The following is a 19,341-nucleotide window of genomic DNA, read 5'->3' on the forward strand; positions in this document are numbered from 1 at the left end:
GCCCCAGTCAAGTGTGCTCCTTAATTCTCTGAAGAACGCTTGCTTCTATTAGCCTCTGGCCTGCAGCCCACGCTGAGGTCAGCCTCCCCCCCTGGGCCAGACTACTCTGCCCACACCGGACTGGGGAGGGAAGGCCGGCAGCCTCACCCAGATCCTCGGCCACAAGTTTCCCAAAGCATCCCCTATGCCTAGATCCTTCTGGAACCACACTGCCCAGCTCCCGTGCCTCAGCTCTTCCAAGCAGCCGCCCCGTCACCCCCGACCTATCTGCCAACTGTCTAGTCACACGCAGCTGTATCCACCTGTACTTATGTCTTCAAATGGTTTTAGCCACGCCGCCACCGAGGCCCTGGCTGGCTAGCCTCAATGCATTTGCTGTCCTCTCCCCGGGGCTCGGCTCGCATCCCGCATCCCGTTTCTCAGTCTTCCCTGAGCAGTTTGCGCCTCGGGCCTCCAAGCCTTCTCTCGGGCTTTCCTCTCCCCAAAATGCCTTACCCCCGTTTCTATTGTTGTTCTGCTTCTCTGTTGAAAGTCTGTTCATTTTAGTCGCTCCCTCCTTTCTTGTACAGAATTTTTCAGTCTGACAGTTAAATGTGTGTGTAATTGTCTTTTCTACCAGGGGTGGAGGTTAGGTTCTAAACAGCTCAGAATTCTCCAGCACAGTGTTCCTTTAATTAAACATTCTCTGTGAATTTGCCCCTCCTCTTCCTTTGCACTGGAAGGTCCTGAAGGCAGTTCCTCATTCATTTCACCCCCACTGCAGCCGGGATGAGGCATGAGGCGTTACCCACAGTCTCCAGCACTGAGGGGAGAACAGATCCTGAGATCTCCCCTCAGCTAGGCAGGCAGGACCAAATTTGTTGGGAAATGGTGAGTCTTCTGTCAAGCTGATTTGGCTATCAGGATTCCTGAGCTCTGGCTGATTCTGATACTAACCTGTTTCTTAGTGGGAGGATCATCTTTCTGAGCTGCTAAATGGGAACAGGACCTACATGTCTTCCCTATTCCACCAGGAACTCAAATGCAGTAACAAGGTACAACAGCTCAGGAAAAGCACAGGAGTTGAAGATGGAAGGCAAGAGGTCACTGGTGTCAAGATGGGTCAGCACACTTAGGGGCCAGGCGAGGGTCAGGAGCTCCCTTACTCAGCTTTAGTAGTGGGAGGGGGAGCCCAGCAAACTAGGAAACAAGTAGAAGCAGCCCTGAAGCTTGCAGAGGTGGTGGCTGAAAAAGGAACAGCTTGGGATCCCTGGGTGGCTTAGCGGTTTAGCGCCTGCCTTCGGCCCAGGGCATGATCCTGGAGTCCTGGGATCGAGTTCCGCATCGAGTCCCGCATCGGGCTCCCTGCATGGAGCCTGCTTCTCCCTCTGCCTGTGTCTCTGCCCCCCACCTCTCATTCTGTATCTCTCATGAATAAACAAATAAAATCTTAAAAAAAAAAAAAAAAAAAGGAACAGCTTGAACATTTTCCCCGTGTGTGGAACAAGTTAGTGGTTCCTTTAACAACGCAAGGGCTACTGTTAGCAAGGTCATGCATTTGACTTTTTTTGTCCAAGTATTCTTTACTGGCTGCTTATGTCCAGGTGAGAGAAAGAGCACCTGACTTGTCTGCTTATTATACTACATGACCTCGAACAAATTTCTGAACCCTCAAGTCTCAAGTTATCTGGTCTGTAAACTGGGGACAGAGTAGTTACCTTGAAGTTAGTGTGAGAATGAACTGAGAGGAGCCACATAACTTGTCTAGCAGTTCCTGGCAGTCCCCTGCTCTGAACAGAGGCAGCTTCGGCATAGCTCTGGCCTGCGTGTAGGCTACCAATATTGTGGGTAGGCTAGGGCAGGGCTGGGGAGGTATGATTACTCAAACTTTATAACGAAGATTCCAAGACAGTCACAATTTCAAAGACACTCTCCTGTTTTCTCTTAAGTCGAGAAGCACTTGCCAAGTTCTGATTGGGAAAAACATGATCACTATGGAAGGCACCTTGGTGGCTACCTATTTCTCCATCAGCCCTGAGAGGCTGGGCTCCAAGCCCAGAGGTTCTCAGCCAGATACTCAGATATGCAACTGAAAGGTGGTGGAAGGAAGAAGATGCTCAGCAGTGGCTCAGGCCACCTAGAAGGTAGGAGATCCAGGTGCTACTGCCCCCTTTCTCCATCCGAGTGTATATGGGCCACTGCAGCACATTTCTACTCGAAAAGGAAAGGAGCACATTAAACCCTTCGAACTCAAGTTAAATCCTCAAGTCTTTGGATACACATTAGAATCACCTGGGGAAATTTGGCTATCTTCATGTCCAGACTATATTCCAGACCAATTAGATCAGTAGGCTTTTTAAAGCTCCCTAGGTAAATTCCAAGTTACACCAAAAGTTGAGAACCACTATTCAAGATCTTTTCTTTTTTCAAACTTGCCACATGATGATAATCACCTATATTGGCTTAAAATAGCTTCTCAGTCTCTGAAATTAGCACCATTACCAGAACATAGTATTTCTAAAACACACCTCATTTTTTTTAAAGATTTTTATTTATTTATTCATGAGAGACAGAGAGAGAGAGAGAGAGAGAGAGAGAGAGAGGCAGAGGGAGAAGCAGGCTCCCTACAGGGAGCCCAACATGGGACTTGATCCTGGGTCTCCAGGATCACGCCCTGGGCTGCAGGCGGCACTAAACCGCTGAGCCACCCGGGCTGCCCTAAAACACACCTCTTTAAAAATATACAGGGTATCTTAGTATCTTTGAAATCTGAGTGATCTTCCAATCAGTGATATTGAAGATTTTATGACACACAGAAATCAGCATCTCAGGTGATCCTCACAATTAGGCAGGTTTGAGTAAAAAACAGTTCCCTCTACTTTCTAGAGAAGCACTTTGCAAATGTTAACATCCTTAGAGTCACCTGCAATCCTGTTACAACACAGGTTCTGAATCAGAAGGTCTAGGTTAAGGCTTAAGATCTTGCATTTCTAAGAAGTTCCTAGTTGATCTGTGCTGGGCCAAGACCATTTTGTGTCACATTTTGGGTAGCAAAGTTCTGAAATGTCTTCTTCTGAGGAGGCTCCACCAGCAACTCATTTAATTAAACTGAAATAACTGGTATAGAGAAATACGACCAATGGAGAGAGTCTTCGATAGGTCTGAGAGGCAACTGCTGGACTGCACTCTAGTATTTCTCCCCAGGAAGGGACAGCTGGGATGAGGACCAGAGCGAGGGCCATCCCGACGTTTGCAAAGCCAGAGTCCAAGTTCCCAAGGAAGCAGTTTGTTATATGAGGCAACATAGATCCCCACTCTAAATGCCAGCAGAAGTTCACTCACCAACTGAAATTGGGCCTTTAGGTGGCTTTAGTGGATTAAGGGGACGCAGCCCCATTCTCTGTACACATACCCCTTTTCCTTCATTTAGTCACCAAACCTTTACTGATGGTTCACTAACAAACTACAAGGTCTGAAGCATTCAAAGATGAATCAGATTTGGTCCCAGACCCGCAGGGGGAGGAATTCACCCTGGGGGAAACCCATTTGTAAAGTAAAGTACAGTATGAAGTTATAAGTGCTATTAACAGAAGAAGCACATACAAAGAGATGAGCCAAGAGAAAGGATGATAAGAGCTTCCTGGTGCAGCAGTCACTGGAGGAAACATTTATAATCTTTCCAGATAGGGCACCACCTTTAACAAAACCACCTTTGCCAGAACCAGCCTGGTATGATGGAGAGGGTGCTCTGATGCCTTGAAGCCCTTGAAACCAAGACCCTAAAATCTGGAATCTCAGGATGGGCAGAGCTTCCTGCATTTATGTCTTTAATCTCTAGTGCTAAGATGCAAGTGAATCCCAGGAAGGGATTTTTAGGGGATCAGCCCCTCAAAAGGATGGGTCAACTGTGATCTCATTCCAGAGAGCTTCAGTTTCCCGCATCCTATCCTCCTGTGTGAGAATCCAGCAGATCATTTTCCTAGTTACATAAATACAAGTCTCTGCCCTTTGTCATACTGAGCTCTTAATTGGCTTTGCTCCGTCACATTGCTAGATATAAAGCCTACAATCCCTAGACTAAGTAGACCTCCAGCTGGATAGGGAGTCTCGGCCAAGACAGGCAGGGTATAAGAACCTAGAGCCTGCTTCCTCACCGAGGCCCCTATAGACCAGCTTTTTAGGAGGACTACAAAAGGGATACTCATCCCATTTTATTTTTTCCTTATCTTCCATCTCACAGACAGGAAGCTCTAGAGAAGAAGCTTAAGGGCCAGAAGAAACAGCTGAGGAGGAGACAGCAAAAAGATGGGGAGTGGAGTCAGTGCTGAGGACAAAGAACTGGCCAAGAGGTCCAAGGAGTTAGAAAAGAAGCTGCAGGAGGATGCTGACAAGGAAGCCAAGACTGTCAAGCTGCTATTGCTGGGTGAGCAAGATGGGAAGATGAGCCAGAGAAGGAGAAGGTACTGCTCCTTCCTGCTTATCCTGGATGGTAGGTGGGTCTTAGCCCACCCATGGAGAGGGGAGGGATGGCAGGTCATTTTTCCTTTCCCCATCGGGTCTTGGTCTAGGGAATCAGGGCTCTAGGGCTGAGCACAGCCACCCCAAAGAGGTGCAGAATGCCAAAGCTACCCTGGAATTGTTCTGCTCTTCCTTGAACCAGAATTAGTGCAAGGGCTGGGGCAGACCTATCCATCTCTAAATCTAACCAAACCTAACAATTCACAGCTTGGCAAATACCGTGAACCCTAGGCTTGCAGACAGTTACCGAATCTCCAGTCAGAGCTCTGAGTCAAGGACTCAGAAGTCCTACCATATAATCAGTGCCATGTAGTCCCAGGGACAGGCCCACTGCTTCGTGCCAAGCAAACTGGTTCCTTCTCTTTGCTTCCAGTACACAATTCATATACATTTTTTTTTTTTTTTATTTATTTATTCATGATAGTCACAGAGAGAGAGAGAGAGGCAGAGACACAGGCAGAGGGAGAAGCGGGCTCCATGCACCGGGAGCCCGACGTGGGATTCGATCCCAAGTCTCCAGGATCGCGCCCTGGGCCAAAGGCAGGCGCCAAACCGCTGCGCCACCCAGGGATCCCTCATATACATTTTAGAACTAAGAGCCTGAGGGAGGAGGAATGGAGTCTTTACGGCGGTCCTTTCCTGGCTTTCTGTTGAGTAGTTGCCCTCATCAACATGATGAGCTCCTAAGCAGATCACAGGTCTGTGCTGAAAAAAGAAAAACACTTCTATTGGTCAGAGTAAGTGGTCACAGCTGTAAATAGAACCAAGACAATGAAGAGTTTGGGACACCTGGCTTAGAGGTAAAAACTCCAATGGTAGTACAAAGGTAGGCAAGTTGGAGCAGGTGGGGTCTGTGCAGCAGCAGATTAGCTGGCTCGGCTATTTTGAACCCATTGCACCTCCTCTTCCCCAGCTGATCTGTGAGCATACCACTATAAGCTGGAACCAGACTCCAAGGAGCCCAAGAACCTACAGAAGGGGAAAGAGATGGCAAGGCCACTGAGAGATCTTTTAAGCCTAAGCAGCTTTCTTCCACATACAGGATAAGCAGCTTAGAGGGAACAAGCAAGCACAGGTTAAGTGGGAGGGGGTTAACGTATCAGGGCAGTGCAGACAGGGGGAGAGGGTTGAAGGGCATATGGAGGGGGAGCGGAGTGTGAATGAGAGGATGGTAGGGCATTTTAGCCAATAAAGGAAAAAGCAAGATGATAAAAAAATAATATTTCAGTGAAATCTGCAATACTGCCCCAAGATCACTCTCCTGAGTAAAAATAGAAGAAAGGTATTAAAGGAATTCCCTTGAATCTATCAGTGGTTCTCAATGAAATTTTGCCATCACTCCCTGCACCTCCTTGGGACACTGGGAAATGTCTAGAGACGTTTTTAGTTGTCACAACTGGAAGGGAAGAGTGCTGCTAGCCTCCAGAGGCCGGGGAATGCTTGCTAAACACCCTACGATTCACAGGACAGTCCCCCACAAAAAAGAATTGCCCAGCCCAAAATGTCAACAGTCCCGAGGCTGAGAAACTCTGCTCTAAATCCATACTGAATGGCCTGAGCTCAAGGTGGTCAGAAATTGAGGGCAGCAATCAACCCTATGTGTTCTCCCCTAACAAGGCTCCCAAACAAGTTCTAGCTTGGACTTCTTACAGGCCGTCTACTGGAGGGTTGGGGAGAACTGGTGGAAATCTGAAGCATAAGCATTTCTCCCTGCAGGTGCTGGTGAGTCAGGAAAGAGCACTATCGTCAAACAGATGAAGTGAGTAGGAAAAAAGCCCCAGAGGACTGAGGTAGGGTGAAGTCAGAAGAGCCCATAGAAGCATGGAGGATGAAGGGCTCTTCGGCCTCAAGGAACCCAGATGTAAAGGATATAAAGAACCTGATCTCCAATGTCCCTCATCTATATGCCCTTTTCTCCTCACTCTTTACTTTGGGACAGCCATAGGCATAGAAATTGGGTTCTCATGACACTTTAAATCCTTCTAGATTCTCAATCCCTTAGGTCTGGTTATTCAGGTCCACTTAAGGGCTGGGTGTCTACTCCTTGCAGGATCATCCATCAGGATGGCTATTCACCAGAGGAGTGCCTGGAGTATAAGGCCATTATCTATGGGAATGTGCTGCAGTCCATTCTGGCTATCATCCGGGCCATGTCCACACTGGGTATTGACTATGCTGAACCAAGCTGTGCGGTAGGTGGTTAACAGTATGTGGTTAAGGGTGGGAGGAAAAGCTAATGAGAAGAAACAGCAGCCAACAAGCTATGAGGAAACATGGGCCAAAAAAAGTTTCATGTAACTAAATCCCACCTACTGAGCTTCCAGTTTTTACTTCAGTTCTGGAAAAGTGTGCAATCCCTACCTTACAACAAATTACAAAAATCTGCTTTCAGCTTCCTCTGCCTTTTTGTCTTATTTTACCATTTAAATTGCTCTCCTTGGGCTCCCTACCCTGGCCATGGAACTTTTACAAGCTAAATCCCTAGTTCCAGTATTGGCCTTTTCCTAAATTGGAACCACAGAGAGACCAAAGGTGGTTTCCTGTCTCCCATGTTGTCTATTTCATGGTCAATCTGGTTTTTATTTTTTATTTTTATTTATTTATTTTTATTTATGATAGTCACAGAGAGAGAGAGAGAGGCAGAGACACAGGCAGAGGGAGAAGCAGGCTCCATGCACCGGGAGCCCGACGTGGGACTCGATCCCGGGTCTCCAGGATCGCGCCCTGGGCCAAAGGCAGGCGCCAAACCGCTGCGCCACCCAGGGATCCCTCAATCTGGTTTTTAAATTCCAACCTTACTGTAGCGGAAGACCCACTAAAGTGGCAGTACCCTTTTAGACTAAGGCTGGAAGGTAGAAACACCAAAGAGGAAGCCCCTGGAACCTCTGTTTTCCCCTAAGCATCCCAGGACTGGATAAATTACCACCTTCTATATACCCGAAGCACATTCAAAATTATCAGTGTTTTCTTAGCATCTCCATCTTAGGCTTCAGTAGCAATGCAAAATGCGTTCCTTTCAGCAGTAGTCCCAGGAGTCTCCTGGAAAGCCATTACTCCTGTGCAGTTCTCAGCCAGGTCTTTGCCTTACAGGATTCTGGGCGACAGCTCAACAACCTGGCTGACTCTATTGAGGAAGGCACCATGCCTCCCGAGCTGGTGGAGGTCATCGGGAAGTTGTGGAAGGATGGTGGGGTGCAAGCCTGCTTCGACCGAGCTGCAGAGTACCAGCTCAATGATTCAGCATCTTAGTAAGACTCTGGGGAAGGGGTGGGATGAGGCGTAAGCAACCAGGATTTTCAAGAGAAATCACACCCAGCCTAAAATTTCAGGCACTGAAAGCTGGAGTCCCAAGGACTGAATTCAGCCTGGACTCCTGTTTAGGCTTGAGCAGTGTTCTACTATGCTTTGAATGTGATGCCCTTAGATGGACACTGCCATAGCTGTCACACTCTGTATTGCTTTACGCTGGCTCACTGCAGCCTACAGAGCTGAAGACCCCCAAAATTCAATCGAAGGTGCTCTGTTTAGTAGCCGTCAGACTGCTGTCCTCTTCATTAATTCATACACATAGCCTGTCCTTTAGAACCATGAATGCGAAGACCGACCTGCAGTCCTGCCACATGTTCTCCCAGGAGGCGCATGATTCGTGATGGTCTTTCCAGGGTGGAATTTTCTAGCTGGTAATCTAGGCTCTACTTAGGCCACTAACCAGAAACTAAAGCCTCCTTCACCCACAGCATCTCATGTCAGGGGGCCAGGGCACGGGACAGACATTTTCCGGGCAAATGAAAGGAAGTCGGTCAGGGGATTGAAAAGAAGCAACTTTGCAAGGCTGGTTCCAAAATGATAAGGTACACAGATGCACGTCAAGTCTACCTCTAACAACGTGGTCTCTATCCTAGATGGGCAGGAACTTTGCAGTCAAACAGACTTGGATTCAACCCCTCTTCTGTCACCTAATTCTGTAGTACAGTGATCATCTACCACCCACAGAGCACTACTCACCAAGGCCAAGGCACCACCAGGTGCACTAGGTACACCATCTCATTTGGTCTGCACAGTGAACCTTTGAGATACAGTAATTATTAGTCCCATTTATAGATGAAAAACTGAGGTTCAGAGAGATTAATTAATTTGCCCAAAGTCATATTGATAGATGGCAGCAGCTGGATTTGAATCCAGTTCTATTTGACCACTAAGCTGAAGGCTTTTTACAATATATCACATTGCCTCTTGACCTTGGACAAGTCATTTAACTGTTCTGAATTTTCCTTCATCTGTAAAAGGGGATATGAAATTAGGAAAGTGTATGAGGTTAAATGACCATTTAAAGGTGCAAATGCCTGACATACAGTAGGCACTTGTCAGTTTTCCTTCCCTTTTTCTGTCATCTCACTTCATATCTGCCTTCCTGTCTTTTTAAAATTTTTTATGGTAACTGTCAAACATATATGAAAGCAGAATATAGTGAATCACCTGGCTTCAACGGTTAACAACTCATGGCCATGCTTGTTTCATTGTACTTTCATCTCCCACTGGATTATTTTGAACGAAGTCCCAGATATCCTCTCATTACACCCTAAAAATTTCATTATGCATCTCAAAAAAAAAAAAAAAAAAAAGAGGCCCGAGGCCCGTTTAAAAAAAAAAACTGTAACATAATCATCACACCTGAATATTTAATAATTCCTTAATATCATCAAATATCCAAGCAAGTGCTAATTTAAGTTTCCCCAGTTATCTCAAATGTTTGCTCCCCAACTTGATTCAGGATATAAATTATGTTGATACATTGCACCAATTGACACCTCTTAATGTCTCTGATGTCTTTTAGTCTATTCTTAGGTCTTCACGGAACTTTTGGCACCCATTTAAACCACCAAATCTCACTGAGGGTCTAGAAAACCTTGTAGTCATGCAAAACTTAAGGAAAATTTACCTGAGTTGACTTATATGGGCTAGAACCCCATGCCTCTCAGCCCATCCCACACTCCCTTTTGTAAGGACACAAGGGGATCTGAAGGGAAGAACCCTAGGTTTAACAATATGGATTCTAGTCTTGATTCTATCACCAAGTTAGTTGTGTAGCTTTGGGTAAGACCCTCTACCTTTCTTGGCAGTGGCTGTGGAAAGTTTAATGTCATCAATTCCAAGCTCTCTTCTCTAGCTACCTGAACCAATTAGACCGGATTACAGCCCCTGACTACCTCCCTAATGAGCAAGATGTGCTTCGATCCAGAGTCAAAACAACAGGCATCATTGAGACCAAGTTTTCTGTCAAAGACTTGAATTTCAGGTGAGTACACAGTTCCCTAGGGCACTGCAGATACACACTTGGCTCCTGGGGACACCTCAGATACCAAAAAAGGGCAAGGGCATGCTTCCTGGCCTTCACTAAAGCCCAATCTGAATGACTATCCTATTTCTCCTCCTTTCCCATCTCACTGCCAAATGGCCCCAAAGTAGCCACCTCTCTAGAGCATGTGCTGTTTTTTCCCTCAGGATGTTTGACGTGGGAGGGCAAAGATCAGAGAGAAAGAAGTGGATACACTGCTTTGAGGGAGTCACTTGCATCATTTTCTGTGCAGCCCTCAGTGCCTATGATATGGTGCTAGTGGAAGACGACGAAGTAGTAAGTGGCCTTTGTACCAAGCAACTTTTGAGAGCTCCCCCGTGATCCTTCCTCTAAGCTTTATGTCACCAATTCTTCAACTTGGCTGCTTTCAAGACAGTCTAGCAGTCCTCTAGCACACAAATCAACGTCTCAGGCAGTAATTCTAGAAAAAACTCCTTTACAGGTTCCAGGTTAGCACTTTAGAGCTCCAAATTTACTGAGAGTGAGCTTGGTCTCAGATTTAGACATCCAAGAATAACTTGGACATCACAGAGCTTACAAGAGGAACTGAGTATTAAGGGGACAAGGAAACACAACTGGATTCGCAAAGCACAGGAGTTACACTTAGGACTTTCTCAGGCTGCCTACGGAAATAAAGGATAGGAGGTGAAAATGATAGAGCAGAAAAATAACGTATGATGTGTATCTTTGTGCAACAGGATAGAGGGGTTGGACTAACCTCACTTGGAAGCCTAAATATGTACTGTCAACAGGACTAAGGAGAAACTGGCAAACCAGATTTCTTACATGCCACTTAAATTGGCAGCTGGAAGACTACCTGAGACTGAGTCTCTTGAGCCTGCAGAGCTTAATCTGCATGCCAAGTGTCAGCCCAGCCAATTACCTTTGGAGTTTGAGACAGGGTATCAGGCATGGAAAAATGCTAATGGAGGCCCACAGCTCACCCACATCAAACAAAGCTACTACACTCCCATCTCTTGCTTCAGTTCTCCCTTCTCCCTGGTAGTTCAAGTTCACATTAGAGCTCTAAGAATATCTTCTAGCCAAATTTGATTTTTTCAAGATCTCTTCTGTCTTTAACCCCAAAGTCTACGAGGTTTTAAGGGGTTCTGCAGGCGTATTAGCAATGACAAAAGCCACAAAAAGTTGATTTCTTTCTTCATTAGATGAAAAGATTGAGCACAAGTCAACTAACAGAATACTTCAAACCCTCAAGGCCTGCTCCTTTTTTTTTTTTTAATTTTTTTTAAATTTATTTATTTATTTATGATAGTCACAGAGAGAGAAAGAGAGAGAGGCAGAGACACAGGCAGAGGGAGAAGCAGGCTCCATGCACCGGGAGCCCGATGTGGGATTCGATCCCGGGTCTCCAGGATCGCGCCCTGGGCCAAAGGCAGGCGCCAAACCGCTGCGCCACCCAGGGATCCCTCAAGGCCTGCTCCTTGAAAATAGGCTGGTCTGGGGCACTTGGCAACACCTAGACTCTCAGATACACAGCACCACTCCTCCCTCACTCAAAAGTTCCAATCACATGAGGAAATAAGGCAGAAGTACTTGTGGTGCGGCACTGAGAAATTCTCTGGCCCTTACCATTTGACACCAAGGCAATAGTCCCTATTATGTTCCTGCCCAAACTGAGATCCAGGACTCTTTAACAGAAGCCTATCAAAATCATCCTGGAGACACATATGGGGACATGATAACTCAGGCCTAGTTTCAACCCTGTATCAGCAGGACTTACAGATGTCGAAGTCCCTCACAGTACCCCAGCAGCCTAAGATCAGCATAACAGTTACTGTACACCTATATGCCAACCACTGTCATGGACACTACATACTTGATCTCATTGAACTTCCATAATAACCCTAAGAGATAGGGAAACTGAAATTCAGAAAAGCTCAGTTATCTGTCCCAATGACAGAAAGAGGATTAGAAGAGCAGCTGTATCTCTTTGGTTCTATCCCACCCACCAAAAGGAGATAAGCTGTTCCCCAACATCCCTCTTACATTCAGAGGCACTAATCTCTCCAAGGAGAAGAACAGGAAGTAGACACTACCCTGTTAGCTCAGTCTGAAATCTCTAATGGTGTTTCCTCCTACTAGAATCGTATGCATGAGTCATTGCACCTCTTCAACAGCATATGTAACCACAAGTTCTTTGCCGCCACTTCTATTGTCCTCTTTCTCAACAAGAAGGACCTCTTTGAGGAAAAAATCAAGAAAGTCCATCTCAGCATTTGTTTTCCAGAGTATGATGGTAAGTCTCAAGCCCCGGAGACAACGGTAATGCTTGCTTGGTAATGACTGGTGATTGCCTCATTTCCTATACCAAAGATACATAAAGGAACCTGTCTTTAAGAAGTACTAAGTGTATAACTCCTTTGCTTGGCTGGGTTGATGATCCCTTATCCCTTAATACTCAGTTCCTCTTATGAGCTTTGTGATGTCCAAGTGATACTTGGATGTCTAATCTGAGAAACCTGGGTATTTGGTCATAGGTTTAAATTCAGATGCCCCTGGAACAGAACAGATGTCAGATGCAGGAGAGCCACTGACTGTTCAAAGGATATCTACCAGAAATCAAGGGTGGGGACACAAAGATCCCTCTCCTCAATTTTGTCGTTCAACTCAAGTGATAAACACTGGAGTGCAAAAGAGGAGAGGATCCTCCCTCCAAAAACAGGCCCCGAACTGCAGCTGTCCAATACATTTTGAGGGTCAAAGTGGTCACCCAAAAAGTAAGTACGTAGCTAAGAAGGGTTAATTTATCCCACTTCTTCACTATTTTTTCTGGAAAACCAGGAAACAACTCTTTTGAAGATGCAGGGAATTACATCAAGAGTCAGTTCCTTGACCTCAACATGCGAAAAGATGTCAAAGAAATCTACAGTCACATGACCTGTGCTACAGACACACAGAATGTCAAATTTGTATTTGATGCAGTTACAGATATTATCATCAAAGAAAATCTCAAGGACTGCGGGCTCTTCTAATCCTCATCACTCCTCTTGTAAACATTCCATAAACAGGCTTGGAATCTGGCTAATTTCAAGCAGAAAAATCATAGGTCAGCATACCATGGCAGAAGAAAGATTCCATTCTCCCTTAGAGATGGACTTCTACATGATTGCAACTGTGTCCCATACATTCTTTTCAGAGTGGGATAGCTAGTGCAGTTTAAAGAACACAAGGCCAGAAGTCAAAGACCCAGTATAACTTACTAAAAGGTATAAATATTTCATTTCTCTGAGCCTTGAGTCACTCATCTATAAATGAAGATAACTTCTCTACTACTTCACAGGGTTACTCTAATGATCACAAACATAAACTGAAGGGAAGGAACATAAAAGCTGTGTGGTTAGAGTCACAGAAAGAAATCCTATATAAAAGCAGCCATTTATGAAATTCAAGACTAAGTTTTTAGATGAACTATCCTAAAGAAAGCAACAAACCTTCACGTTCTGCAAAAGAAAACAATTAAAAACAAGACCTCAGTAAATCTACCACTGTTTTTTACTAACAAACCTTAGCTCAGAGATCTGAATCACTGGATAGGAGATGTGAGTTTATGTTAATTTCTAAGGTACACATCCAAAACTGATCATCTTTATTAAGCAGACTATCGCTTTGCCCCCACAATTGCCATAAAGACTGAGTTTCCTAATTTATCTCTGTAAGTAACTGTATCAGGTATATAAGGCACTTTTTTTTTTAAGTAGGCTCCATGCCATGCATGGAGCCCAGTGTGGGGCTTGAACTCATGACCCTGAGATCCAGACCTGAGCTGAGATCAAGAGTCAGACACTTAACAGACTGAGCCACTCAGGTGCCCTTCAGATATATGACACTTTCTGAATAAACTTAAAGATTTCAACACACTTTCACTTGGAGTATTAATGATTTTATTGCTACCACTTCTCAATCACAGAATTTTTTTTTTTTGTTAAGTGTATTTATTTAAGCAATCTCTACACTTAACATGGGACTCAAACTCACAACCCCGAGATCGAGAGCTGCATGCTCTACCAACTGAGCCAGCCAGATACCCCTCAATCACAAAATTTAGAATAAGCAAAGCTAAAATTTGCATTTTAACTGCTACATGTTTCAGAACAAAAAAGGCAGCTGATCTTGCTTTAGGCACTAAAAATCTTTGCAGTTGAATCCATGGGAAGCCTGGCTGAAAACAACATCTCCCCCATACAGACAACAAGTAAAAATTATTTCTTTTAACTACTCTGAGGGGAAAAGAAGCTTCCATTTATCTTGACAGGAAGTGGTGAAGTCAAGTACAGATTTAGCACTTACAACTACTATGAGGAAACCTCGTGGCATCCAAGATTTAGTATTTAAAAGAAAGTGTCAATTAAAATGAAAATCTGTTCTTTGCCAGAAACGCACATTCACACTTAGGCTGCTACTAGCAATATTGATACTAGAGAGCCATATGAGCTTGAAATACACTTAAGAACAAATTTGCAGCTGTTAAAATTGGATTCATTTAATAGTCTTTGTGATTCCATGAAAAGAAATCAACTTGAGAGAATTACCAGAGAAATAAGGGAAAGTACTCTGACTACTGCTCATTAAAAATCTTCACCAAAGAAAAAACCTGGGCAAGATTTCATGCATCCAAGAGCTGTTCAGGGACTACATTCTAAATGGCATATTCCAATTACCACTAACCTGCTTGTTTAACTCACTATACAGGGGTTATAATTCTTTTTTTATCATGGATCCCTCTAACAGTCTGACAAAACCTATGGACCTCTTCTCAGAATATTTAAAAATGCATAAAATAAAATTCAGAGAATTACAAGGGAAACCAACATACAGGAATACAGCTTTATCTTTGGAGCCCGAAAGCCCCAGGTTAAGAATCCTCACTATAGCTAAGATCTTGTCTGTTCAGGCCCCAAAACTAACGTATCCACTTATTCCATCTTCTAATAGGATAACCCAACCTCCCCACAAATTGTACCAGATTGTTTGCTTTTTTCATTATCTTTTCCTTGATCTTTGACTCCAGGCAGGACTTGGTGATAGGCCAAAATATAAAAGCCCATCCCAGGCTTCTTGGTTATGGATGTTCATATAGAACCAGCCTTACAATCCTAGCACAAAAACAGTCAGCAAGTGGACCTGGTCTTCTGGCATTCTACTCACTCTTTTATTTTGTGCTTTTGTTTCATTTTAAATTTATACTATAGTGTCAATCTTATGCATCATCAGAAATTCTTTTTTGTAACAAGGTAGGTTAAGAAGCAGTTCAACCCTATTTTCATGAACCATAATCTTAATTCTTAGAATGATAAAACTCAAAGGAATTTTAAAATAGTTCAGACGCTGGACTATTCACTAGCAATTTATAGGTAAGAAACTGAGGCCCACGGAGGTGGAATGTCTTCATCAAGATCAAACTACTAGAGGGCAGCCCAGGTGGCTCAGCGGTTTAGTGCTGCCTTCAGCCCAGGGTGTGATCCTGGAGTCCTGGGATTGAGTCCCACATCGGGCTCCCTGCATGGAGCCTGCTTCTCCCTCTCCCTGTGTCTCTGCTTCTGCTGTGTGTGTGTGTGTGTCTCTCATGAATAAATAAATAAAATCTTAAAAAAAAAAATCAATATCAAACTGCTAGAAAGTAGGAGAATTAGAACTCCAAAACAGGTCTTCCAAATCGCACACCAGTGTTCTATATATGCACCATGCTACTTTAAGTCCACCATATACTATATAAAGTCCAAGTCAATTTTCTCATTTCCCTAAGCTCCTCCCATTCCCAAATTCTTGTTTTTAAATTATGCCATCTCTAAATCATAGATATTTAACAGTATTATCTCCAAAATGAATACAAATCAGTCTCAAATTTGAATGTGAATTTAGCATAAAACAAAAACATAAGCTTTAAGTTTGTTTGTTGAAGGTGTAATTAATTTTCTGTTCATATCTTCAGAAGGGCAGAGATCTGAATGCAGTTCCCTTACAGTACATTAGACACTGATGACAGTATGCCAGATGTGAATTATGTTACACTTGTGAATCTGGTGACAATTATTCTTTTTTTTACAAAAGTACAGTATGATTAACACAAAAGGACAAATATTGTATGATTCTACTTATATGAGGTATCATATCACAGTAGTCAAATTTATGAAGACAAAGTAGAGTGATGGTTATCAGGACCGGGAGGAGGCGGAATGGGGAGTTAGTGTTTAATGGGTAGAGTTTCAGTTTGGAAAGGTGAAAAAAAGTTCTGGAGATAGATGGTGGGTGACGGCTGTGCCACAATGTGAATATACTTCAGACCACTGAACTATGTACTAAAAAATTATTAAGATGGTAAAGTTTATGTTATGTATGGTTTACCACAATAAAAAAAATAGTGGAGAAATACAATATAATTGGAAATGTGCTTTTATGTTCTGTTGATAAAAGCAGCAAAAAAAATTTAGTCTTAAAAGCAATATAAAAGACATTTACTTGTAACAGTTCCTACTTGGATAAAAATTTCACTTACATGTACCCCAAATAGTCCAAATCAGGGTAGCCCAATCCCCAAGGTAAAAAATAACAGCATTCAAAACCCACTCTATAATTGGAGATGTGCCGTAGACCATAGTGTGCCGGCCATGCTGGGTGGAGAAGGTGGTGAAGGGTGAAGAGCTCTTACCTCCCACTGCCCTCTCTACCCGGCACAGCCCCCGGAGCACAGATTCCAGTAGGACTTCAGTGTTGGCCCAGAGACTGCAAGTGTGCCACAGCCACTGGTGTTCCTGCTAGGTAAAAGGATGAGGACATTTCTGTGAGGTCAAACAGACGAAGTGCAGACTGCAGAAGGGAAAGTTTCTGCCTTTTGGTCAAACGAGAAAGTAAGCACTGGTATGAACAGAAATAACTGGATTTAAACACAAAACAAAGCAAAGACCTTTCTTTTCACCCAGCTTGACAAAATTTAGAGCCACTTATAGTTAAACTTCATTTCAGGTGTTCAAAATGAGTATGGGAAAAGTGATGCTGAGAACACAGCCCCCTACGATGAATACATCTCCTGGTATTATCTTAAAAGATGACTTGTTTTGCTGTAAAGTATAATCTTGAGTATCATAAAGGATATCTACAAAGCACTTTTAAATGTTATTTCAATTGGATCAGAACCAAAGCACATCATAGCTGGAAGGAATAATTTAGTGCACCTCTAGGTAACAGATGAGGATTTTAGAAGAAAAAGATTTCATAGCTGTTTGGAAGCAAGGAAAAGACGAGAACAAGGTGTGACAACTAGCTCTCCATAAGATTCTAAAAGGTCTCAGGGACCTTTATACCCCATGAGCAAAGACGAAGAGTTAAAAAGAACAGGTAATTTCTCGTGTTTTGTTATGTCTGCTAGGAATCACTCTTACATTTAAACCAGCCTCTACGTAAAAAATATTTGGATAATCCAAAGGAATATGGGGGCAAGAGCCAGGTAGTAGAGAATAGGAGATAGATAAACCACATTGTACAGAATTTAATATTCCATCTGTCAAAGATCTTAAATCTGGATGCTAAAACATTGAGATGGTGTATCCCAACAGCGTATTTACTAGTACTGGATTATTTCTGCTACTACCTTGTTGATTCCCACTAAATTTCAGGAAAACATTAGCAGAGAGCACACAAAGATTTTTCTATTCAACTCCTCATTTGCCTTCCATACCCCTTCCCCAGCCTTTTCTCAAAAAGACTTCCCAGTCTGCTCTTTACCCACCAACTGTAAATGAATATTCATATTATTACATATATATAGTTAGACCTCTGTCACAGGATTTTATCTTTACTTTGATGTATCTTTCAATTTTCACTGAATAAATGCAGTAACACAAATGAACCAAATGTTTGGAAACTCTAAGTTTCTTGTTTTGTCTTAATTTATATAAAAACTAAATACTCTGTATCAGAAGCGTAGGAATGTTCTTTGACTAGACAGTTCTCATACTAATTTTTTTGGTGAAAGGCACTCTAAGGTCACATACAAAAGATGCTTCTTCTTTATTGGTAAATAAAATATGCCTCATTCACTAGTGACTTTATGGTTACATGTCTGTGTTGATCTTTTTTCTCTCAAAGATTTATTTATTTATTTATTTTCATTTATTTATTAAGGGGGGGGAGTATGAGTGGGAGGAGCAAAGGGGGTGAGAGAATCTCAGGCAGACTGAGAAGGGCTCAATCTCTGGACGCTGAGACCATGACCTGAGCTGAAACCAAGAGTCAGACACTTAAGACTGAGCCACCCAGGTGCCCCTATTTGTGTTGATTTTTAACACTAGGTCCTATTCAGTCATCTGCAAATGTTGGCCCAGGTTGGCTTCATCAGAACCACATAGGGAATTTATCTAAAATACATGTTCCCAGGATCTGTCTTCAATATCTCCATTTAGTACAGTTTAGCCAGGGGATCTATACATGTTAATCTTGCACCTCAGGTCTCTGCTGTTATTATAGCCTACTGTATTCTCTCTCATTCCTAAGAAAACTTCAGTCAAGCCAGGTAGGTAAGCCTGACACAGTATCAGAAAAAAAACTGTCCTGTCCTAACTTTTCTGGAGTATGTTCTCCTAGCAGAGGTAACTCATATAAGTTATGAGGAAATGGGGGGAGGATAGTTAAAAACTAACCAAAGGTAAAGGAACAAAGATCTTGACCATCCAGGAAGTCTGTTCCCCAGTGCCTCACCTACACCTTTTACTTCCTGATAGATGACAGTAAAGCTAACTTTCAATTTCAGGCCTCAATGCAGCCTGGTGTTCTCTTGTGCTTAGATGACAATACAGCTATGTGGAGAGCCATGACTGGTCCAGGTGAGAACTCTGGCTTGTACTATGAAGCATGAAGAACACAAAGATGACCTAGTAGTACTGGGAAACTGAAGTTACTTTGTTCTTAAAATCGGTATAAGATATGAAAGATTTCACAAGCAGTAAGAATGAAGAAAATTTGTGCTTTGCTAGGTATGTTTAAATGAGTAGAAGATTGGTTTTTTGAACATCTGGAAAGGGAAAAAGATCAACCAAAGGGATGTTTTTAATTGGACTGAAAGACTAACTTTACCTTATATGTAGCAGCCAATACAGCAACTAGCTCTGCAAAAGGACACTCCAGAACTATGCTAAACAAATGTGTATATATATATATGAAGTAACTAGTCAGGCTAGGCAAGCAATGTCCAAATAGAGTCACAGCTACAAATCAGAGAACAGTGGCCAGGATATAAGAATATAAGGTGGGCAAATAAATTAGAAGAACCAGCAGTTATTTTTAAATGCTCTAAAATGTGCATGTAATAAAACACAAATAGAAGAACACATAAGAGTAAGAAACAAGGCAAGAAGATAGTTTTTTTAAATTTGGTCGATCTATTCTTAGAATGCAGCACCTTGTAAAAAATAACAATCCATTACTGGAAATAATAATAAAATGATACACTGAACTAAAGATTTAGAATTCAAACT

General features: G+C 43.1%; 1 protein-coding gene and 1 non-coding gene across 2 annotated transcripts; one reads left to right on the plus strand and one right to left on the minus strand.

Annotated features, from left to right (window-relative positions):
• Window positions 1-4,223: 4,223 nt before the first annotated feature.
• On the plus strand, window positions 4,224-15,385 carry GNAT2 (G protein subunit alpha transducin 2). The gene is made up of 8 exons (XM_038541069.1): window positions 4,224-4,402; window positions 6,214-6,256; window positions 6,548-6,689; window positions 7,588-7,745; window positions 9,665-9,793; window positions 10,000-10,129; window positions 11,957-12,110; window positions 12,656-15,385. Exons 1-8 carry the CDS (start codon window positions 4,285-4,287, stop codon window positions 12,844-12,846), a joined length of 1,065 nt encoding a protein of 354 aa, XP_038396997.1. The 5' UTR covers window positions 4,224-4,284; the 3' UTR covers window positions 12,847-15,385.
• Window positions 15,386-16,481: 1,096 nt separating this feature from the next.
• Window positions 16,482-16,542, minus strand: MIR197 (microRNA mir-197). The gene has a single exon (NR_049339.1). It is a non-coding gene; the product is annotated as a microRNA mir-197 (primary transcript).
• Between the last annotated feature and the right edge of the window lie 2,799 nt (window positions 16,543-19,341).

The sequence above is a fragment of the Canis lupus genome, chromosome 6, assembly GCF_011100685.1.
Source record: "Canis lupus familiaris isolate Mischka breed German Shepherd chromosome 6, alternate assembly UU_Cfam_GSD_1.0, whole genome shotgun sequence".
Taxonomy (NCBI): Eukaryota; Metazoa; Chordata; class Mammalia; order Carnivora; family Canidae; genus Canis; species Canis lupus.